We start from the raw sequence: 24,135 nt of genomic DNA, 5'->3' as shown, positions 1-24,135 counted from the left end.
AAATCTGAGTCATTCGGGTCTCCATGCAAATGCCACCTCCTCCGAGAAGAATTCCCTGACCACCTGCTTCAAAGAGTATCTCCACTCCCACGTCATCCTAATGCCCCTACCCTGATTCATACACTTCACAGCACTCCTCAGCACCAGAAATAACACTATTTGTTTACTCTTTTTTTTTTTCTTCTGTATCTCCTTCTAGGATACAAATTCCTTGAAGGCAGGGTCTTAGTCTCAGCTGGATCCCCAGTGCTTAGAATGCCTGGCACATAGTAGATACAGGCACACCTCGGTTTATTACTCTTCACAGATAATACGTTTTTTAATAAATCAAAGGTTTGTGGCAACCCTGCATCGAGCAAGTCTATCAGCACCATTATTCCAACAGCGTCCGCTGACTTTGTGTCCCTGTGTCTCATTTTGGTAATTCTTACAATATTTCAAACTTTCTCATTATTATTCTATTTCTTATGGTGATCTGTGATCTTCGATGTTACTATTATAATTATATGGGGGCACCACAAACTGCCCCCATATAAGATGATGAACTTAGTTGATAAAATGTGTGTGTTGACTGCTCCACCAACCAGCAGTTCAGAGCAAGGGCCTAACTTTCTACAATTCTACGAAGCCTAAGAGAGGTGAGGAAGCCGCGGAACAAAAGTTTGAAGCTAGCAGAGGTTGGTTCATGAAGTTGAAGGAAAGAAGCCGTCTCCATAACATAAAAGTGCAAAGCAAAGCAGCAAGTGCTGATGTAGAAGCTGCAGCACGTTGTCCACAAGATCTAGCCAAGATAATGAACAAAGGTGGCTACACTAAACCACAGAGTTTCAATGCAGACAAAACAGCCTTCTACTGGAAAATGCCATCTAGGACTTTTGCAAATAGAAATAAGTCAATGCCTGGCCTCAAAACTTCAAAGGACAGGCTGACTCTCTTGTTAGAGGCTAATGTAGCTGGTGACTTTAAGTTGAAGCCAGTGCCCTTCTGAAAATCCTAGGGCCTTTACGAATTATGCTAAATCTACCTGTGCTCTACAAATGAAACAAGGCCTACGTGACAGCACATCTGTCTACATGTTTTACTGAATATTTTAAGCCCACATTTGAGACATACTGCTCAGAAAAAAAGGATTCCTTTGGAAATATTACTGCTCATTGACAATGCACCTGGTCACCCAAGAGCTCTGATGAGCACGTATTGGGTTGGCTAAAAAGTTCATTCGTGTTTTCTGTAAGATGTTATGGAAAAACCCGAACGAACTTTTTGGCCAACCCAATACAAGGCGATTCATATTGTTTTCATGCCCGCTAACAAAAAAACCCATTCCACAGCTCATGGATCAAGGAGTCACTTCGACTTTCAAATCTTATTATTTAAGAAATATGTTTTTGTTTTTGGTTTTGGTTTTTTTTGCGGTACGCGGGCTTCTCACTGCTGTGGCCTCTCCCGTTGCGGAGCACAGGCTCCAGACGCACAGGCTCAGTGGCCATGGCTCACAGGCCCAGCTGCTCCGCAGCATGTGGGATCTTCCCGGACTGGGGCACGAACCCGCGTCCCCTGCATTGGCAGGCAGACTCTCAACCACTGTGCCACCAGGGAAGCCCAAGAAATACGTTTTGTAAAGCTATAGCTGCCATAGATAGTGACTCCTCTGATGGATCTGGGCAAAGTCAATTGAAAACCTGGAAAGGAGTCACCATTCTAGATGCCATTAAGAACATTCATGATTCATGGGAAGAGGTCAACGTATCAACATTAACAGGAGTTTGGAAGAAATTGATTCCAACCCTCATGACCTTGAGGGGTTCAAGTGGAGGAAATAACTGCAGATGTGGTGGAAAAGCAAGAGAACTAGAATTAGAAGTGTAGCCTGAAGAAGTAACTGAACTGCTGCAATCTCATGATAAACGTTCATCGATGAGGAGTTGTTTCTTACGGATGAGCAAAAAAGTGGTTTGCTCATACATGGAATGTACTCTTGGTGAAGATGCTGTGAAGATTGTCGAAATGATAAAAAAAGATTCAGAATATTACATAAACTTTACCAAACTAGTTGATAAAACAGTGGCAGGGTTTGAGAGGATTGACTCCCATTATGAAAGAAGTTCTACTGCGGGTAAAATGCTATCAAACAGCATTGCGGGCTTCCCTGGTGGCGCAGTGGTTAAGAATCTGCCTGCCAATGCAGGGGACATGGGTTCGAGCCCTGGTCCAGGAAGATCCCACGTGCTGCAGAGCAACCAAGCCCGTGTGCTGCAACTACTGAGTCTGCGTGCCACAACTACTGAAGCCCGTGTGCCTAGAGCCCGTGCTCCAAAACAAGAGAAGCCACTGAAACGATAAGCCCACGCACTGCAACAAAGTGTAGTCTCCTGCTCACCACAACTAGAGAAGGCCTGTGAGCAGCAACGAAGACCTGACGCAGCCAAAAATAAATAAATAGAATTTATAAAGAAAAAAAACAGCATTGCATGCTACAGAGAAATCATTCACGAAAGGAAGAGTCAATCGATGTGGCAAACTTTTTTTTTTTTAAGATTTTTTTGATGTGGACCATTTTAAAGTCTTTACTGAATTTGTTACAACATTACTTCTGTTTCATGTTTTTTGGTCGCGAGGCACGTAGGATCTTAGCTCCCCGACCAGGGATTGAACCCACACCCCCTCCATTGGAAGGCAAAGTCTTAACCACTGGACCGCAGGGAAGTCCCAATGTGGCAAACTTCACTGCTGTCTTATTTTAAGAAATTGCAGCAGTCACCCCTACCTTCAGCAACCATCACGTGATCAGTCAGCAGCCATCCACAATGAGGTACTGACCGAAGGTGAGGGGGTGGGGTGAGGTGGGGGATGGGGGGAGTCAGTATATATACGATTTTAGTGAAGGGGAGATGCATGCAATCAAGCATACCTTTCAGCAGAAGGTTGCTGCTAGTCACGAGGAGCAGAGGTCTCCATTAATGATTTTAGTGCTTTTCTAGATTTGAGCAGATACAAGAAATTGGGCTCATAAAATCTCTTGAAAATATCTAACTATCTGAAGGCCTGTTCCGCCAGTTTTTCCCAAAGCACAGAGTACCTCATTCCTGATCTCCTGCCTCGGCCCTTAACTCCTTTCAGGGTGTGCTGAAGGTCAGTAACTACAGTGGTCAGTGACTTCATTCTTGTAGAACCACGTGGTGAGTGACAATTCTTAGTTGGTAGTGGCAAGACCCACCACTGGCAAAAAGATTACAACTCACTGAAGGCTCAGATGATGGTTAGCATTTTTTAGCAATAAAGTTATTTTTAAATTAAGATATGTACATTTTCTTTTAGACATGATGCTGTTGGACACTTTATAGACTGCAGTACAGTGTAAACATAACTTTTATATGCACTGGGAAACCAAAAAATGCCTGTTTGCTTTACTGTCATGGTCTGGAATTGAACCCACAGTATCTCCAAGGTATGCCTGTACTAAAAAAATTATTGAATACATGGTGATGACAAGAAAATACCTACATCAAAAGGTTTTGTGAGGATTAACTGAGTGTACCTGGAGGAAGATAAAGTGCTTCAATACAGTGTCCAGCACATAGTAAGCTCAATAATGTTGGCTAATACCATTATCAAAGGAGTCCAGAAGAGGGTGCGGTGTGGCATGAGCAGAGGCAGTTACAGTGTCAAGAAGAGGCAGGTCTTGAGCTTGATCTGGAAAGATAAGGATTTTTCTGCTGGGCAGAGGGATGGGGGCACGGCAGGGGGCTGGAAGAGTCTCCTCTTCCATACAAGCTGCCCCTCCCTCACAGGTGCTCTCCCAGTTCCTCCATTAAATGCAGAGTCATCCCACGAAGAATCATCTACTGACCAGCCTCTCTCTGTCCATCCATTAATCCATTTATCTTTCACTTCTACGCCACCAGGGCCTAGATGAATTTCAGCCCAAAAAGGCACAAAATAATGTTGTCGAATTGATTTCTGAAATCTGTAGAAAAGGCACAGGCTACTCTTCAGACCAGCAATCCTGGCCTGGGGACCTATCCTAGAGAAATACTCAAAAGGTCAGCATGAAAAATCACATACAAGGATGTCCACTACAGTATGGCTTGTGAGGGGGTCAAAACAGAAGCAACCCGAATGTCCACCCGTGAGAAAAGAATAAATACACTATGGTGCATCCATACTGTGCAGAGGTGAAACTAAGTAACACACATGCTATGTACCAGCATGAAAAATCTCCAAAATATATTGTTAAATTGGGGAAAAAAAAGGTTGGAGGGGGACTTCTCTGGTGGTCCAGTGGGTAAGACTCCGTGCTCCCAAGGCAGGGGCCCAGGTCCCATCCCTGGTTGGGGAACTAGATCCCACATGCATGCCACAACTAAGAAGTCTGCATGCCACAATTAAATAAAAAAAGATCCCGCGTGCCGCAACTAAGGCCCAGTGCAGCCAAAATAAATTAAATAAATAAAAATAACAACAACAAAAAAAAAGGTTGGAGGTTGGAGAATACACACTACATGATCTCATTTATGTAAAACAAGCAAATATTGTAAAACCACACACACAAGAACCTAAAGATTTCTCTGGAGATACAGATAAGCATTAACACGATAGATAACATGTTAACACCACTGTGTGTTTCAAAACTGTGCCTGAAAAATATCAAGTTTTCAATGAGCATTTGCTGAATGAATGAAGACGTATGTACATGAGCAGAAAAAGACTGGAAAATGGATCTGCTTTTCGTGCTAAATATTTCTGTACTATTTGCATTTTAAGAGGCCGCACTAATGTATTACTTGCATGATTTAAATGAACTCAAAATAGTTCTTCAAAAACAAACAAACAAACAACCGTTGCAGGACCTGGATAGATCATAAAGGGGTCTATGCACCAACTCGTGAATAACTTTTCAAGGTAGCTAATTTAATCGTACTGACCAATCAGGGATCTTACACAGCAACTCAACTCTCACTTTACCTCTCCAGCATCAAACTTCTCAACAGCAGACGAACAGAAAAGCGGTGCGTTTTAAACTGCTCTGAAAAACAGTTAATAGCATGCCCTTCCTAAAGGGTGCTCTAACAAACCACGCGCCGGGCCTCCCCCGCGCACACCAAGGAACCCAGTAAGGACCGCGGGCGGACGCGAAAGGTCCTCCAGGCAGGTGTGCGCACACAGAGCCCCAGGAAGGAAACTCACTCTCCGACTTGCCTTTTCACGATCTGTAATCTGTCTCTCCTGCTGAGGCTTCATCTCCCGGAGGAACTAATTTCTTCTGTGATGCAGCCCAGAGCCCAAGGTCACCTGGTCAGGGGAGGAGAAGCGCGATGTTAAAACCCCGGGAGAAGAAGAGCGCGCAGTGGATGGCACCCTCGTGGTTTGGTTCTAACCCAAACCGACACCTGCATTTCAGACGAGGAATCGTCAGCCCTCATCACACCTGCTAATTCAAACTTGCGCGCCATTGCGCCCCAGAGGGGAGGGTGGGCCGGGAACCCTCACCCACACCCGGAGACGGGCCTGCCGGTGCCCGAGAGTCCTCGGCCGAGTTGAAACGCAGGCGATGCGGACCCGTCCCCCCTCCCGGGTCTCCGCTACCTCACGGGCCGGTGCGCAGAGGTCTTCAGCCTCGGGCGTGCGCCGGAGAGAAAAGGAGGGAGGGCGAGCCGCGTAGACCAGGGCGGGGGATGCAGATCCCAAGGCTCGACCACCGCCGGCCGGGAAGGTGCGGCGTGGCGAGGGCCGGCTTCGGGTCCGCTCTGCGCAGCTCCCTCTGGAGCGGCTCCAGGGCGCCGCGGGTCCGAAATGCCACAGCAGCTGCGGGAGTGAACTCCGCACTTGGAAAATCGATCTGAGACGCGCATGAGCCTCCCATTGGTCTCCAACGGGCAGCAGGCTCTAGACTGGGGGCGGGGGCGCCAGAGCGGGGTCTTCAGTTGGGGAGGGAGCCGAGGGCGGGAGCGCCGGCTGTCCATCACAGGCCACGCCCTCCCCATACCCAACGCCCCTTGTGGCTCCGCCCATGGGGGGCCGGGCCAGAGTACGCCACGCCGAAAACTTCTCCACCCCCGCGGGAGATTCTATTGGCTGGAAGGCCGTGTGAAGCTACGACCAGCAACCAATTGAAATGCACAATCGCCCCTGTGTGAGCGGGGGTGACCACACGTTTCCTCAGGAGCCAATAGAGAAGAGGAACAACGAAGCGCTTCCGGAGATCGTGGGTCGGCGGAAGATGGCGGTCGCCGCAAGTGGTTGGTGCTTGGGCGAGTTATTGAGGTGAGGAGCGGGTGGTGTGGGCTCGCAGGCGTTTTCCGTGCCGCAGTTGTATTTGTCCTCCCAGTGCGACTAATGTTTGAGAGGAAGGGCTTTCCTTGTCACGAATCTAAGCTATTTTCTCAAGTCCAGTGACCGTTTCCTCTCCCTTTGGGGTCTTCTAGATAGACAAAGAGGCTGCGTTAAAGACTCAGTTTACCGCGTTTTCTTTCCCTGCCCCACTGCTGGCTGAGGGCTCGAGTTTCCCTCCCGGCTTTAGCTTTTTCTTTCTCTTATTCGCACTCCTATTCGTCTGTCATAAGTTATTCGCATTCATTCCTCATTTTCCTTTATGATTGAGCCACGAATCATTTTCCAATCTATCATGTTCTTTTTGGTGAAGAAGAAACCGGGTCTTCCTTTTTCTTGTCTTAGTTTGTCTTCTTTCACTCACCAGAACTGTCATTGTTAGCATATGTCATTTAAATGTCAAGTTTATGTTGAATCCTCTTCTTGATTTTCCATTGATTTCTTTTCTGATTGATGTAAGAATAGTTATATAAAATATTTCTACCTTGTCGTCATTGCATAGGTAATACGTTGTTTCTTGTAAAAAAGTTAGGAAATAAATGAGCAAAACAGAAGTCTCCAGGAATGCTACCATCCAGAGAGAACAATTGTTAACATTTTGGTGAAAAAACTCCCAGACCTTTTTTCCACATTTGTTGTTGTAATACTGCTGTATTTTACATGTGTTGACTTACACTAGTAAAACAGAAGACCTAGTATATTCTACCTACACAGCTCTTTTAACACCTACATATTTTTGTTCAGGTTGAAATTTTATCATTAATACGATAGCATCCTGAATAGCAGTGTATATGTATTCTCTCCGAAATTCAGGTATTATTTCTTCATTATTGCCCCCTCTACTCAAGTTCTGTAATGATTATTTAAATCATTGGAACAGGAAAGTATTTTCAGAGCGTTCATATTCTTCCCTGCCATTTGAAATATCCCGAACTCCCTGCTTTGCACATAATAATGACTAAATAAAAGTTTGCTGAATGGAATGATTCACTGTTGATTACAGTTACCTTTTCAAAGTCTTGTGTTTAAATATGAGTAAATATTTAATGGCACACATTTTAGTTATATTTAAACAAATTCTAAAATGGTTAATTTTGATGTGCAAGTACTGTAGGATGTTTAATAAATTTCTTTATAGAACCTGTATGTGTATCTTTGAAACTAAGAGACTCAAAACAAAGGACTGGCTCAATTTTAGTCATTAATATGATTTTTTTTTTCTGATTTTCAGTTGAATAGATCAGTTTGAAAATCCTATCACATTTATTTTCCCACTTAAGTCATTTGAAGGAAATGTCATAAAAATCTTTGGATTCTGTGAGTCAGCTACATTTTAAATTAAACAGACTTTTTGTCTTGTCCTGAGAAAGCTAACTATCCAAGATAATACGGCTTTTATGAACTGATATATTCCAAACATTAAGTGGCCAATCTTACCACTTCTGTCAAGCTCTCTTCATCCTTTACAGCAGTGGTTCTTAAAGTGTGGTCCATAGACCCCTGCAAATCCCCAAGACCCTTTCAGTGGGTCCTCAAGGTCAAAATTATTTTTATAATAATGTTGGGATAACGTTTGCCTCTTTCATTTTGTTGACATTTGCACTGATAGTGCAAAAGTAATGGTGGATAAAACTGTTACTTAGCACAAATCAAGGCAGTGACATCAAACTGTACTAGTAGTCATTGTGTTTCACCTCCATGCACTTGCTAAAGCCAGTTTTTCTTAAGAATGTCCTTGATGAAGCAGTAAAAATTATTAATTTTCTTAAATCTCAACCTTTGAGTACATATCTTTTTTTGTTTGTTTTTGTTTTTGCGGTATGCGGGCCTCTCACTGTTGTGGCCTCTCCCATTGCGGAGCACAGGCTCTGGACGCGCTGGCTTAGCGGCCATGGCTCACAGGCCCAGCCGCTCCGCAGCATGTGGGATCTTCCCAGACCGGGGCACGAACCCGTGTCCCCTGCATCGGCAGGCGGACTCTCAACCACTGCGCCACCAGGGAAGCCCGGGTACATATCTTTTTAATATTCTGTATGACAAAATGGGGGAACACATAAAGCACTTCGACATACCGAAGTAAAATGATTATCTCAAGGAAAACCTCTAGTATGATTGTCTACATTGCAAGTTGAATTAGACACCTACTTTTTACAGGACACAGTTTTTATTTGAAAGACCGACTGACAGACAAACTGACTTGGGTATTTAGTAGATATTTTCTTGAAAATGAATGATTGACCCTGTCACTTCAAAGAAAACAAGTGACTGGGAATTCCCTGGCAGTCCAGTGGTTAGAACTCTGCGCATCCACCGCAGGGGCCACAGGTTCAATCCCTGGTTGGGGATCCCGGAAGCTGTGTGTGCGGCCAAAAAAAAACAGAAACAAAGAAAACAAGTGACAGAATTTGTTGCTAATGATAAAGTTTGAGTTTTCAAGTGAAAGAATTTTGGGAAACTTGTATCTGCCATTCTGACCTTGACCATTTTCCAATACTTAAGAGAGATTTTCTGATGAGATGGGTAGTAATCTTAACAAATGTGATTTTTGGGGTATTGTATAAAGAAATGTGTCAACATTTGGAAACTCTACATTACTCGTGAACCAATATTGCCCAAATAAGTCACAGTGTTACAAAATCACACATACAGAAAAGTTCCATTCAAAGGGCAAGATAAACCAATAGATTTCAGTGTAACAGAGCATGGAAAGGGCATTGATAGGGTTTCAGATTCCATGTTGCAATTGACTGTTAAGAAATTGCCACTTGTCTAATTTGGTATAGTATTACAGAAGAGTATTAGTAGCCAGAATAGGCCATTTAAAAATACTCCTCTCTTTTCCTGCTACATATGTGAGTGAGCCTGGGTTTTCTTCGTATACTTGAACCAGAACAACATATTGTTACAGATTGAATGCAGAAGCACATATGAGAAGCCACTGTTTTCTGTTAAGCCAGACATTAAAAACAATGACACCCTCCTTACTACTTTTTTTGGTTTAGAAAACATAAGTTTTTTAAAATAAAAATATGTTTATGTTATATAATGGATTTCTTTCTTTAATGGATTCATAATTTTTAAAAAGTTTCTCATTTTTAATGTCTAATATGTTAAATATTGGTAGATATTATCAGTGTAACAGTGGTTCTCAGTCAGGTGATTTTGCCCCTGCAGGACATTTGGCAGCGTCTCAAGATATTTTTGATTGTCCTGTTTGGGAGGATGCTCCTGGCATCCAGTGTGTCAAGACCAGGGATGCAGTTAAACATTCTCTAATGCACACAACAAAGAATTATCTGGTCCAAAATGTCAGTAGTGCTGTGGTTGAGAAACCTGATGTAAACAAAAACTGGATGGAGTCCTCAGCAGTTTTTAAGATTTATAAAGGTGTCCTGAGACCAAATCATCAAGTAATGGACTTGTTCACAATAGGAAATCCCGCATGAGAAATTTATTTCAAAACTAAATATCAATAAAATATTTATTCCTCTAAAGAATTTGTATGTTTTCTACTTAGGGACAATGAAAACCATGTAACTACACAGAATATCCCCCTATTTGGTTTGGTCACTAAGCAGCCCAGAACCCAATCTGCTGTTCACTACTGTGTTCAAATTTAGAGCCTGCATCTCTGTGCCCTCCACCCCCGTCTCCAGTCCCCTCCCCACGCCCCAACATACTTTAACCATATACGTTCCCTGGTCTTGACTTTTCATTATTTAAGTTTTAGTATTTTATTGTTTTTATGTCTTGTAGGCCCCTCAAATCCTTTATAAAGGGTAGGCAGCGTATTAAAAAAAATTGTTAGGTACCAGCCATATTAGCCAACCCTATAAGAAAACCATACCTTGAAAAAACAATTTAACATAATTTAAGAGACATCTGAGGAGAAACTAACACACCATTGTAAAGCAATTATACTCCAGTAAAGATGTTAAAAAAAAATTCTTACGCACATGAAGTACTGTTTCATAAGGTTGTGAGAAAGCCAAGATAACGGTTTCTATTATTAAAAGTCTTGCATTTCAGTATGACACATTTGTCGTATAGAAACACCGCCCCCCCCCCAAATAAAGACATCTGAGGATGTAATAAAATTTTGTATTCAGTCAACAAATGTTTTTTGACTGCCTTCTCAGCCAGGTATGATGCTAGGCATTGGGATATGGTGGTGAACAGGCCTGGGTCCTTTGCAGAGCCTCAGTCGACCTGGCAGTAATAGAGAACCTTGCAGCAGTGACTGGGAGTGAGGCACATGGGAAGACAGTGGTTTCAGGGTCATGTAAAGAGATCAGATGCAAAACTCAGAATTGAACTGGAAAAATCTAAGCTCCATTCCCCTTCCCTCAAAAATTTTTCTACTTGGGAGTTCCCTGGCCATCCAGCGATTAAGACTCTGAGCTGAATTTAAAGGAAAAAAATGTCATGAAGAACCTAGGGATAAGACAGGAATAGAGGCGCAGACCTACTGGAGAACGGACTTGAGGATATGGGGAGGGGGAAGGGTGAGTTTTGACAGGGCGAGAGAGAGTCATGGACATATACACACTAACAAACGTAGTAAGGTAGATAGCTAGGGGGAAGCAGCCACAAGGCACAGGGATATTAGCTCGGGGCTTTGGGACAGCCTGGAGGGGTGGGAGGGGGAGAGTGGGAGGGAGGGAGACGCAAGAGGGAAGACACATGGGAGCATATGTATATGTATAGCTGATTCACTTTGTTATAAAGCAGAAACTAACACACCATTGTAAAGCAATTATACCCCAATAAAGATGTTAAAAAAAAAAAAAAAAAGACTCTGAGCTTCCACTGCAGGAGTAAGGGTTCAATCCCTGGTTGGGGAACTAAGATCCCACAAGCCGCATGGCAAGGCCAAAAAAAAAAAGAGAAAGGAAAAAAATTCTGCTTGAGGCAAAGTGAGATAATAAAGATGATTTAGTGTCTCACCAAACTTTTAGCTGTGGAATATTGACTATGGAATATTTCTTTGGATTACATACTGTCATTTTGAGGGTCAGATGCCTTTCCCAGTCATATCTTGTTTAGGTTAATAATTAAATTTATTTTAATCCCTTAACACATATACTGAGTTAGGAGAAAGGTGGCTCAACATTGATTTTTACTGCTGATTAAAAAGAAAAAGTACGTTGAATTGCCAACATGCTGTGTAATTAAAGGGGACCTGCACTTTTGACATTAGATATTTTGTAGCATTAGAATTTTAATAACTGAGTATTTTGTTAGACTCACAAGCTATAAAAATTTTCTTTGCTGCTAATATATAAAGCAGTTATGTGAAAGTAGACTTTAATTTGTAGCCTTTTTTTAATGGGCATTATATCCATTTTCACCCCCCTTTCTCTCTCATTTCAGGTTTTTTTATTCATTATTATTCCCTGGGCTAATTGTATGTGGAGTTTTATGTGTGTGTCTACTCATTGTCCTTTGGGGAATCCGACTGCTGCTACAGAGAAAGAAAAAGTCGGGCTCAGCTAGCAAAACTGGGAAAAATCGAACAGTGATTGCATTTTTCCATCCCTACTGCAACGCTGGCGGAGGAGGAGAAAGAGTGTTATGGTGTGCCTTAAGGGCTCTGCAGAAAAAGTAGGTATGCATCTTTCTTAACAATTTGGTATATTGTTACTATTTTTGTAAAAAATCATCACCCAGAATGTATCTTTCTCTAGTCATAGCCAGGAATTCCTTTTTTAAACTATTCTTCAGTAAGGAAACACTGCTCATATGCCAACCTGTCTTACAATATGCTACTGCATTTTACTTGATAAGATAAAGAAACAGAAAGGGGAAGTATCTGCCCTTTTATGGCATAATTTAGTGGGGATAACTTGAGAGAGTATGTGGAGAAGAGATTGAATAATAAACAGAAATATACCAAGTACTGTGAAGCACTTTAAACCTGAATACTTTCAGTCAATGGTGGCACACAGGAAATAATCTCTCTGAAAGCATCTATTTGATTCTGATTTTGATATCATTATCATTTGGATAGTCTTAAGTAAGTTACCATGTTAGAAAGAATTTGGTGTTACACATCTTTTAATGTTCTAGGCTTCCTTCTCCCCACCCCTATCCCACAAGAAAAGAAAAGGCACAGCAAAATACAGGTTTCATTATTGTTTCATTATATGAGGAAAACTATTATCCTTCCATGGCGACCCTACTTCCTGGCACACGCCCTTCATTCAGTTTCAGAGTCTTCCCACGTAATGCCCTTAGCTCTGCATTTCTACATTCTTGGCCCTTCTTGGCTTCTAGCCACCATCCCTATGTATCCTCTGCCATCTCCCGTAACTGCCTAAATCCAGAGAATTGTCTTAAATCCCAGCTTAGTTCCCACCTCCTTGAAGCCTTCCTACTGTAGTCCATACTGTTCTTTCCTTCTCATAACACTGCATTAGCCTTGTCTCTAGATTACCCTTGAGGGCAGTGGTCAAGTTTCATGATATCTGTACTCACACTCCCCAGCAACCCCTATTCCTCCTCTACCTGACTGATGAGAAAAAAAAATCCAAATAATTAGTATGACGTAGAAGATACGTTTTCATCTTGCTCCTGCCACATTTTGTTTCTCATCCCTCCAGTCCCCTCACACATACTTTGCTCCAGCATACTGACCTAGGGGCATCACGCCCTCTCAAGATTCCTTGCCTTTCCATCTAGTGTTCCTTTTTTTCTGAAATAACCTTTTTCTCCTTAGGTAAGTCCTACAAGTCTTTCCTGACTCAGCATAAGCTACAGTACACTTTTCATTCAATCTCCCTATATTTGGGGAGTGGGGGAAGCGGGGAGGACCTGCTATGTATTGGATTGGCCAAAAAGTTCGCTCGGGTTTCTCTGTAACATCTTGTGAAAACCCCGAACCAACTTTTTGGCCAACCAATATCAAGCAGTGTTCTAAGGGGTTGAATTTAAATGGTGAACAAGATAGATCAAGTCCCTCTTATGGATCTTAGATTTCAGTTGAGAGAGAGACAAGATAATAAACGGAAAATATCAAATGGTGAGAAGTGTTATATAAGAAATTCAAATAGGGTAATATGAGAGTGACTCCACCCTTTAGACTGAGTAAATTAGGTACAATCTCTGAGGAAATAGCACAACTAAATTCTGACCGACAAAAATAGCTGACGTTTACTGACCTTTTACTGTCTGCCGGGCGTGGTTTGAAGTGTTTCACATGGGTTAGGTGACTCAGTCCCCATTACAACCTAGCGAGGTTGTTACTGTTATCCTCATTTGACAGACAGGGGAACTGAGTTCCTAGAGCCCATGTTCTAAACATACGCTTTCCTGCTCACTTTATGAAAAGACAGTGAGGGTGAGAAAAGAATTCAAAGCAGAGGGAGCAACTGCTGCAAGTCCCCTAAGACTGGAAGGAGCCTGGCTTGTTCATAGAAGGGAATCCAGTTTGGCTGAACCCTGCTGAGCAAGTGAGAGAGTTGGGGGGCAGGGGGGTTCCAGAGGGAGGCGGCGCCCAGTACGCAGGGCTTGAGCGAGCAGGGTGAGGAGTTTAGACTTTATTCCAAGTGCTGTGGAAAACCATATGAGGGTTTTTAAACAGATATTCTGCTTATCTACTGCTGCTTAATAAACCACCCCAAATTGAATGGCTTAAAACAAAAATTTATTATTATTTCTCGGAGTTTCGAAGTTGACAGGCCCTGTTTGGAATCCTTCACGCTCAAACTGTTGCAGTTAGATGGCAGCTGGGGCTGGAGTTGTCGGAAGGCTTCTTCCCTCACAGATCTGGTTCCTGGCCAGGAATGACTGGGTCAGGCATCTCTGTTACCAAGCAGCTTCTCCGTGTGACTAGCTTGGGCTTGCACACAACATGGCTGTCTCAGGACAGCAGGACTTCTTACATGACAGCTGTCTCCCCTTAGAGTGAAGTAGAAAGGTGCCAGTCTCTTAGAGTCTGGGTCCAGAAACTGGCACAATGTCACTTTTGCCATATTCTATTGGTAAAAGCAGTCAAGAGCCCACTGTTACTCCAGGGGAGGGGACATAGATCCACCTCTCAACGGGAAAAGTGTCAAAGATTTTGTGGCCATCTTTAAGCTGCCATAGATGACTATCCTTTTTACATTTTAAAAGGCTCAATCTAGTTGCTCGGAGGGGGGCTAGGGAGGAGTGATTAGATGCTCATCCTTTAGACATCACAGCATCCTGGGGTCTTCATCAGTACACAGCACGTTATTTGTTTATATATCTGTTCTCTCCACTGGACTGAGCTCCTTGAGGATAAAGACTCTCCATCATCCCTTATTCTGTAGAACCTAGTAGCTCACACTAGGTAAGTTAATAAATGTTCTATATGACTCAGAGAATAATTATAAACACAGCCAGAGTGAGGCCAAAGTGTTAAAATCATAAGAATGTACTTTTCCATATTTCCATTATAATTATATCTAATTGAGATGCAGGCACAAGGTTAGCTTAAGACCTTTGTGCATTTCTCAGATTAAAAACACTAATGCTTTAGCATTTATGATCCTATCTAAAGATACCTTTAGTGAATTTTAACTCTTGTTTATGAATATTTTATTAATATTTCATTGCCATTATAATGCTGAGAAAGTTGTCAAAATTTTTGAAGACGTCTTAAAAATGAAAATGTCTCATTTATAAATAAGTAATTTTGTTGATGTCTGCTGGAGGGAAACTCTTAGTGAAGGGAAAAGCAAAGAACTAGAAGTCTCCTTTGGAGGACTGACATTTTAGTTGTAGGGCAGTGGAAGACCCAGGAGAGAGTGGAGTCAGTAAAAAACAGTGGAAAACATTTTTTTAGTCTAAAAATAAGCTGCTTTATGATTGTGAGAAAATAATTATCTACAACCTAAACTGATTTTAACCTAAACTAATGAAATTCTTAACTGTTACATTCTGTTTTAGGTATCCTGAAGCAGTTTATGTTGTTTATACTGGTGATGCTGATGTCAGTGGTCAACAGATACTGGAAGGTGCTTTCAGAAGATTTAACATCAGATTAACGTGCCCAGTGAAGTTTGTTTTATTAAGGAAGCGCTACCTTGTGGAAGATTCACTCTATCCTCATTTCACACTGCTGGGCCAAAGTCTGGGATCCATTTTTCTTGGCTGGGAAGCTCTGATGCAGTGTGTTCCCGATGTTTACATCGATTCTATGGGCTATGCTTTCACGCTTCCTCTCTTTAGGTATTTAGGCCGTTGCCGAGTTGGAAGCTATGTTCATTATCCCACCATCAGCACGGACATGCTCTCTGTAGTGAAGAATCAAAATGTCAGATTTAACAATGCAGCCTTCATCACCAGGAATCCTTTTCTCAGCAAAGTAAAGCTTATCTACTACTATCTATTTGCTTTTATATATGGGCTTGCTGGTTCTTGCAGTGATGTCGTCATGGTCAATTCTACTTGGACGCTAAACCATATTCTCTCACTGTGGAAGGTTGGGAATTGCACTAATATTGTTTATCCACCTTGTGATGTGCGGACATTTCTGGACATTCCCTTACACAAGGAGAAGACAACCTCAGGACATTTACTGGTTTCGATTGGCCAGTTCAGGCCTGAAAAGAATCATCCTTTGCAGATCAGAGCCTTTGCTAAATTGCTGAATAAAAAGGAGGCTGAGTCACTTCCTCCACTTAAACTTGTCCTCATTGGAGGCTGTCGTAACCAAGACGATGAACTTAGGGTAAACCAACTGAGAAGGCTTTCTGAGGACCTAGGAGTTCAAGAAGATGTGGAATTTAAAATAAACATTCCATTTGATGAATTAAAGAATTACTTGTCTGAAGCAACAGTTGGTCTGCATACCATGTGGAACGAGCATTTTGGGATTGGTGAGTTTGTCCTGTAAACAACTTGTTTGGTGCCATGATATATACATTTTAGGTGATTTTGATAAAATGATAATATTCCGGAAGTTTTCAGCAAGTCCTCAGTCTCTTCCCCGAGTCCACCAAGTGTGCTTTCCTCATTTGAGACCCTGTAAAACATATAATCAATAATAATAGCTAATGTTTCTTGACCACTCACTGTGTGGCGGTCATTCGCAAGGTCTTTACAAGTATTATCTGATTTAACTCTCTCTGGAACGTCACTTAATAGGTATTATGATTATTTCCATTTTGTAAACTCAAACACAGAGAGGGTTTAGACCTTGCCTAAGTTCAGTCACACAGTAAGAGATGGAGCCCAGATTCGAATTCAGACAGCCTCTGCTCTTAACTGCTGTATTTTCTCTCCCCACCTAACCCCATCGATGTGCTGGCTCAGATTCCTGGGCCTCACGCTAATCCCACTGAGGAGCCACATCAGAATCTCTGGGTGGGCCCAGGTGGAGGTGTTGTGGGAAAGCCCCTCAGGTGATTCTGTTGTGCATCAAAGGCCGAGAACCCCTGTCTCCAGGTAGGCTCCTCAGAAGAACCTTTCAGTTCTTTTATTGATTGTGTGCTCATTACTGGAATGGCCTCAGGTGTTCAGTTTGGACAGCCATGTGAATGGTGGTGGCTTTCACCCACAGAGGCCTCCAAGAGCAGAGGCAGTGAGGGGCTGAGTTTCGAGCACGTGGAGTAGAATTGGCTGAGGGACGTGTGTGTGTCCAGCGGGCCTCGTACGTGTGAGTCTGAAGTAAGGAGAGGGAGCTGGCCCAGGAATACAGGCTGCAGAGTTGTCCGGGTGGGTACTGCAGCCCGGTGGGCGTGGATGTGCATGTGGACGGGGTGGCCTAAGGGGAGTCTGTAGAGCAACAGGAGGCCGGTAGTGCAAAAGGCTGAGAACAGTGAGAGGCCACAAGTTGGCAGAAGGGTAGCCAGTGAAGGAGAAGGAAGGAAACCAGGCAGAGTCATGGAAACCAAGGGAAGTGAGGGTTTAGGGAAGAAGGGAAAGGGCGACAGGTTCCAGTGCTAACCAGATACTGGCAAGATGAGGGCATGGGGGGCGACCTGGGCGAGAGCAGTGTCGACGGAGGAGTGGGCGTGAGGGTCACTGGTGGGGGGCGAGTGGAGCGCTGAGCGCAGCCTACGCGGGCCCTGAGTTATCTGTGAGAGGGAGATGGAAGGAGAGACACGAGCCAGGGGCGGACTTGTGACCTGGAGAGCGGGTGTGTGTGTGTGTGTGTGTGTGTGTGTGTGTGTGTACACCCTCACAGAGACTTTGTTCTTACGAGTTTGAGCTAGCTTAAGGGCTGATAGGAAGGGGCCAGTAGAGAGGGAGAAGTAGAGGGAGAGGGTAAAATTGATTAGGTCAAAGTCTCCAAGAAAGTACAGAGGAACGGTATCCAGCCCGGAACGGAATATTATGGTGTAATCCATATTTTTCAAATAAGAGTTCAAATTAAAGCATTAGCAGAAAATTCTGTAGAGATTTCACCCGTGTTGCAGAAACAGTTGTTAATGATTTAACTTCTCTCCTGTGCATCTAGGATGATATCAGCCTGTACCATCCTTTGGAGAAGTAAGAAAACAGTAAACCAAATCATTTTCTGAAGGGCTTAGTTCTCTCTAGAAACATGGGTAAGAAAGGCTGGCTAGAATAATTTATATCCTCACCTACATCATTTGGCAGAAACTAATCAAAACTTTCATTTAGTTCAGCACTGCTATTGGGCGGCACACAGTTGTCTCAGATTTGCCAGAAATTCAGGCAGTAACAGAAGCACCAGCCTTACTTAGTGTGCCTCACGAAGATGGCTTACTTTTTTCCTGTTTTGTCCTAATGCTGTAATTTGAACATTTTGTTTTTGATACCTTTTTTTTCTAATTCAGGAATATTTTATATTTTCAAATTATTTAGGAATTCTTTAATTAGAAAAATAAAGGCAATGGGATTATCTTTCAGGTTCTAAAAGTACCCATGAATTAAATCACTCACATCCCCCTCTTAAAAAACACAACAAAACCTTAAATCACATTGCTGTTAAGTTTTCTTACAGTAAGAAATAAGACCAACCTGTGCTAGAGTACAAAAACCTGAAATTCTAAAAAAACAAAAAAAAAAACCCCGGAAATTCCGAGCATGAAAATAATTTATTGATTAGACATCTGGTTTATTCAAGCATAAGGCCTACCAAAGATAGAATTAACACAGCTCATGGAATAGGAAAAAAACCCCATCCAGCACCTGCTTTGTCTCAGTTTTCCTGGGGACAAAATTTATGCATTCTGTACTACAGCCTCACCCTAAAGCATTCACATGTGCTTGATATTAACTTGAATAGGATGTGAGAAACTTTCTGTACACTCAATTTGGCAAGTGTCATTAGTGATGCAACTTTCAGAAACATTCTTAGGCACAAGAAATAGCGCTGCCTGCAGTGAGAGTCTTTGACAAAGAAAAGAGTATCATTAAATATAATCTTACAAATAGGAAGAAAAATATACACACTTTTGCCAATGGATTGCTTCACATATCAGGAAAAATGTCACAAGCAGAGATTTTCTTTCGATGAGATTAAAACACCGATATTCAACTTTTAATGTTTTGGTATCTTTTTTACCCCTTTTTATCTTTTAATATCCACTAGCTATCTACCATCTTGCTAATAACATTCTCTAGTCTTCTTTGCTTTATTATCTGCAGTATATTTACTTTTTATAGACTATTCTTCTATCTACTTGTCTGTTTTAGTAAAGACAAGTAGCATTATTATGAAGCTTTGATGACTAAAAAACTTAAAATTATTTTCACCAGGGAAGTTAAACGAGTGCATTTGTAGACATACATTTACTTAAATCGCCCGTGAATCTTAAAATTTGCAAAGGGTTCTGCTCATCCTTGTTCTTATGAACACATTCAGAAACTTAAAAGACGACATTTCTGTTTCTCAGGAATTGTTGAGTGTATGGCAGCCGGCACGATTGTCCTTGCACACAATTCAGGGGGCCCGAAGCTCGACATTGTCGTTCCTCACCAAGGCGAGAGAACTGGCTTTCTGGCTGAAAGTGAAGAAGACTATGCTGAGACTATGGCCCATATTCTTTCCATGTCTGCGGAAAAGAGACTCCAAATCAGGAACAATGCTCGTGCATCTGTAAGCAGATTCTCCGATCAGGAGTTTGAAGTGACATTCCTAACGTCTGTGGAAAAATTATTTCAGTAATTCCGTATCTGTACAAACTAGAGATATTTTATATAAAATGGTTAGATACCTTCATATGTTAATATTTTTCTAAACTCATTCCCTATTGTAATAAAGTTAGTCTAAGCAAGGCCCTCAGCAGTATGTATATAACCAAGGTATTTATTTCAGTGGAAACAGGCAAAATTACCTAAGTGGAAAAGGTAACCTTATATAGTTTAAATATAAAAATCTTAGACTAGTGTTTGGTCTCAAATTCTGAAAAATATGGGTCTGAAAGAAAAAAATGAACAATCTTAATTTTGGTATAATCCATATTTTTAAAATACTATTTATCAAATCACTTTAGAAATCAGGAAAGAGAATTTCCTTTTAGAAAAAAGGAAATATTGGGGGAAAAATGGGTGATTGATAATTGATTAGTACTTTAGAATTATTTTGACATTTTTGGAACACAGAAAAATTCTGGTACGTTTAAATTCAAGCAATATTGTGGATAAAATTTTTGAATCTATCTAATGATCCTCTTAAAAGAACAAAAACTTTAAGCAGACTTAATCATGTTCTAAAAGCATGTAGTCAAAAGACAGGCTCACTGTGATTGCTCTATGTGTGTGCGTGGGCATGTAGAGACCAGGGTACTGCCAGTAATCCTTTCCATTAACTAGGTATTTGTGAAAATAGTTTTATGTTTAGTACTATCAGTACATTTTTTGGACCCCTCATTATCCCTTAACATTTTCATGTCCCAGAGGCTATAAGTCAGCTTTTTGAAGTCATTCAAGAGGTCTGAGTCAGAACATCGCGGTAAGTTGTTTTTCCGATATTGAAGGTATAATATTTGGATCCATCTACATGGTCTCTGTAATCAGCATCGTGCACTGTAAGATAGTGAGGTGGCATGTTGAAAAGAGCACTGGACTAGCAGTAGAGTAGCTGGATCTGACCTTAGCTTCATCATTTACAAACATCTGACCTTTTGACACTAAAGCTGCTTCCTAATCGTTCTGAGTGTCAGCTTCTTTCTCTGTAACCTGGAGATGGTAATGGCTGTCCTCACTGCCTTTCATAGTTGTAAAGAAAACAGGGAACACAGAAAGTATGTGAAAGTACTTTGAAAATTATAAAAGTTACTTTAAAGGTAACAATATATAGTAAATGTCTTCTAGAATCCTATCTTTATCAATGCATTACGATCCTTTGTAGATTCTTGTTACTAAGCCAGTAACTAGGAACCAGTATAATTTAACAGGACTCCTATCCTGAATAACTAGCATGGAAAAGTGAATATATACATGTGCAAATATGGCTGTTGAGCCTATAACTTTTGACATTTTCTGCGTACATAATCAGTTCCTTCTAGTTCAGTAAATTGACCTCCTTCACAGTCTGATACACCTTTGTGTTATGGGCATTTGAAAGAGGTACGTTTTTCCTTTCCAGTCTCCTCTTGTCCATTCATCAATCCACCCAGCTTCGTTATCTGCTTCCAATTACATTATTGATTCGTCTGCAGGCCATCTTCTGTCATCAGATCAAAAAGCACCAAAACAGAGTCCCAGGATGTTCTGACACACCAGAGTAGCTTTGTGTTGGAGAGTATTCAATTTAGAAAAGAAAAACTGGTGGAAATTGGAGCTGGAAGGAGCCCTACAAATTCTCTAGTCCAATTTTCTCTTATTTTCAACTTTACAGACAGGAACAATTTAAAGAACTTTGATTCTGTCAGTATCACAAAGTTGTTTAATGACAAAATCAGGATTACCACCCGGGGGTTCTGACCCCCCCAGCCCGGTGCTTTTTCTTATCTTATAGCTAGTCTTTGAAGTACGATTTATTACCATTGTCCACTCACCTTACCCATCTACCCAAAGAAAATCATGGGACTGAAGATAAAGAAATTGAAATGGACAGAGCAAAAGTAGAGGATATAGGAAAGGAAGAAAGGATTCTGAAATTCCACAAAACATTTTTTAAGCTAATTTCTTCAAAATGATTTTCATTTATCACAAACCTATCACTAGAAAATTTGCATATATGTTTCCTTTCAGTGTTCCTAATGTGGTGTTAAATGTTTGTTTGTTTCTGAATACTTGATACCATGAAGAATGTCAAAGCAATATGTCAGCTACTGTCTGCCTGGAGAAATTGAGTGACTGTTAATTCCTGTAAGACACTGCTTTTGAGTGGTCCAAACATGCTGTTTTGAACCTACAGCAGTGGTGATTCACATTCTTATTTCCAGTTGTGCGTAACAAACTACGTTACATGTTCTTTGTATAGTAATTATTTGTATCTAAATATGATTTAGATTTAATAGGTACAAAGTCTATATCTAAGTAAGATCTAAAGAAGTGGTTTTATTATCTTAGATACTTTTCCCAGTACAGTGCCTTTACACCCCTCATGTAGTCTCCCAATTCTGAATTATTTATTATCTACTGCTAATATTCCCAAGCTCCACATGCCAAGAATTTTTTTTAAAGAAAGAAAAAAGTTTTTAAAGGCAAAACAAAACTGTTTTGCCTCTTGTACCCAAGAATAGGTTGTCAGGTTTAATAGATTTTTTTTAATGAATATTATTTCAGACATATAAAATGCTACAGAGCTTCATACACTTTAATAATTTTCAGGGTATTTTACAAAGTCATATTCCAGACAAAAATATGAGATAGGTGCCAGTGTGATTATCAGTGCTTTCAGAATATTTGTGTATTTAATTATGTAAATGTGCCCTAGACTCCAGAACTATGATATGAATAAATAAATACGTGAAGGTGTGTCTGCTAAATGTGTCAATGGGTACAATGAAAAAGTTACTTCCCACACTACTATATATAAAATAGATAACTAATAAGAACCTACTGTATAGCACAAGGAACTCGAGTACACTCAATACTCTGTCGTGACTTGTATGGGAAAAGAATCTAAAAAAGAGTGGCTATATGTATATGTATAACTGATTCACTTTGCTGTACAGCAGAGACTAACAGAACATTGTAAATCAGCTATACTCCAATAAAAATTTTTTTAAAAAGTTACTTCCATTAAACCACAACAAGAAGCTATACAAATTACTAGAATCAAATTATGCCCATGTGATTTGCCCTACCTCACCCACTATTCCTCTTTCCCGACCCAAATTAAGGCCACCCTTGGCTTTGGAGAAGCATCAGTTCCAACACTCTAGTGCTGTGTGCTCACTCGGATCATGCGTAACTGTTACAAGACACTTAGAAGGGAGGTTAAGGGTTGATAACTCTTCTTGGTACTATTTGAAGAATGATCAAGTTGATAGATATCATACATAGTTACCAAAACGCATGATTTTTCTAACAAAATTTATTCTAAAGACATATGCAGGTCTGATCAATAGTTTCAATTTAACAGATGTAGCCAAGCCTAAAACCAGAGTAAAGTAATCAGAACTGGGCCTCAAGAACATGATTAAGGTGACAGTGTATGTAAGATAGGTAAGGTGAATTGGGCTGGAGCAGGTTGAAAAACCTTGCAGATATGCATACTTATCACATTGAATACTTCCTAATTTACAGCAAAGAACTCAAAATCTTAGAATGAATGATAAGGGTGGGTGGCTGTTACCTAAAGGAGATTTTAGCCAAGCATCTTGTTATTGGAGCAAACCTGCTATGTTTACTCTTAAACACTGACCTTAAACATTCCTTTTTTTTTTTTTCCTGTATATAATTGATCTTTGGGATTTTTCAGGAACCACGTTTCATTTTCCATGCTTTCAGGTACTGTTTAGAATGAGGATGATACCAGCAGATTCAGTGTCTGAACCAGATAATGTCCTGAAAGTAAATTAAACATGTATATACTGACCACTAAAAGAGCTGTAGAATTAAAGATGCTTCAATCCCTCAGGGTCATGTGTTACCTAGTTTGAAACTAACATAATGGTGAGAAATTGTTAAATATTCTTAGCCTCATGATGTGACCATACTGAGCCCTAAAAGAGTAGAATGTACTCTATACATCAAGTTGGAAGAACAGCCTCTCAGACATCACCAGGAAAATAAAGATAGAAAAGACTGGACACATCCCAGTTAGGGAAATCTTGACACTTAACATGCCCCACATTTAATATTATACCAAATGTAAATGCTAAGCAGACCTTAGGAATACTTTGACCAACCACTCCTCATCTTTGTTTACTTGGTTCAGCAATGCATCAATGTGCCAACTTAGTTTTATTTTCATTATAGACCAGCTATTTCAGGCCGAATTCTACCACTTAGATACAACCACTCTTGTCCTTCATAGCAGCAGGTACAACAAATATCTGCTAAGCTCCAGGCACATGTTCAACACTGGGATTGTTATAATTAATACAAAAAGTTTAAGTCTAGTTTCCTGCCTCAAAGGGCTTACAGTCTTAATGAGGAAATTGTATTAGTATTTACTTAGTTAAGAAACATTTCTAGCATGGTGCTAAGCGCTATATATAAAAAGATCATCATAAGAAACAAAGACCAGATATAGTCCCTGCCTTCCAGAAGTTTATAATCTATACATTTGAAACTATTAGAAAATAATTCAGTGAAACAATAAAATTATTATTTGGTACATAATTGACATGACTTGTTCCTCTCCTTACTCCTGTAAGTGTCAACATCAGCTTCAGAAAAGCATGTTCAATATGCCTTAAGAAATTTCAAAGTCATGGTTTTATAAAACGACAGATTCATTATTTTAAA

General features: G+C 40.9%; 3 protein-coding genes across 7 annotated transcripts in view; 1 reads left to right on the top strand and 2 right to left on the bottom strand.

Annotated features, from left to right (window-relative positions):
* Positions 1-5,720, bottom strand: part of ATP7B (ATPase copper transporting beta) — a 75,569-nt gene extending 69,849 nt beyond the window's left edge. The window contains 2 exon segments of the mRNA XM_032611250.1: positions 5,188-5,292; positions 5,587-5,720. Of these exon segments, the coding sequence (XP_032467141.1) occupies positions 5,188-5,241 (54 nt within the window). The 5' untranslated portion in view covers positions 5,242-5,292; positions 5,587-5,720.
* A 466-nt stretch (positions 5,721-6,186) lies between these two features.
* Positions 6,187-22,894, top strand: ALG11 (ALG11 alpha-1,2-mannosyltransferase). Of its 2 annotated transcripts, XR_004346676.1 has the most exons (5): positions 6,205-6,264; positions 11,704-11,934; positions 15,244-16,175; positions 17,759-17,849; positions 19,164-22,894. XR_004346676.1 is itself a non-coding variant. In XM_032611232.1 (4 exons), the coding sequence occupies exons 1-4, from the start codon at positions 6,221-6,223 to the stop codon at positions 19,433-19,435; spliced, it is 1,479 nt and encodes a 492-aa protein (XP_032467123.1). In that variant the 5' UTR covers positions 6,187-6,220; the 3' UTR covers positions 19,436-22,894. The 2 variants fall into 2 exon arrangements, 1 of the variants encoding a protein (XP_032467123.1); XM_032611232.1 differs by lacking the exon at positions 17,759-17,849 and having other exon boundaries at positions 6,187-6,264.
* The window catches only part of NEK5 (NIMA related kinase 5), a 71,853-nt gene continuing 63,899 nt past the window's right edge, over positions 16,182-24,135 (bottom strand). For all 4 annotated transcript variants that reach the window (XM_032611228.1, XM_032611229.1, XM_032611230.1 and 1 more), the window contains one exon: positions 16,182-16,321. In XM_032611228.1, coding sequence (XP_032467119.1) covers positions 16,263-16,321 — 59 coding nt within the window. In that variant the 3' untranslated portion in view covers positions 16,182-16,262. The remainder of the gene's footprint in view (positions 16,322-24,135) is intronic.

Source organism: Phocoena sinus, chromosome 18 (genome assembly GCF_008692025.1).
Source record: "Phocoena sinus isolate mPhoSin1 chromosome 18, mPhoSin1.pri, whole genome shotgun sequence".
NCBI classification, from domain to species: Eukaryota; Metazoa; Chordata; class Mammalia; order Artiodactyla; family Phocoenidae; genus Phocoena; species Phocoena sinus.
The sequence above is the reverse complement of the archived record's forward strand: the minus strand, read 5'-3'. Positions and strand labels throughout refer to the sequence as shown.

Coding starts and splice junctions, on each gene's coding strand:
- ALG11 (XM_032611232.1), top strand. CDS start 6,221: ATGGCGGTCGCCGCAAGTGGTTGGTGCTTGGGCGAGTTATTGAG. Junction 11,935..15,243: donor TTAAGGGCTCTGCAGAAAAA/GTAGGTATGCAT, acceptor ATTCTGTTTTAG/GTATCCTGAAGCAGTTTATG. Junction 16,176..19,163: donor GAACGAGCATTTTGGGATTG/GTGAGTTTGTCC, acceptor TCTGTTTCTCAG/GAATTGTTGAGTGTATGGCA.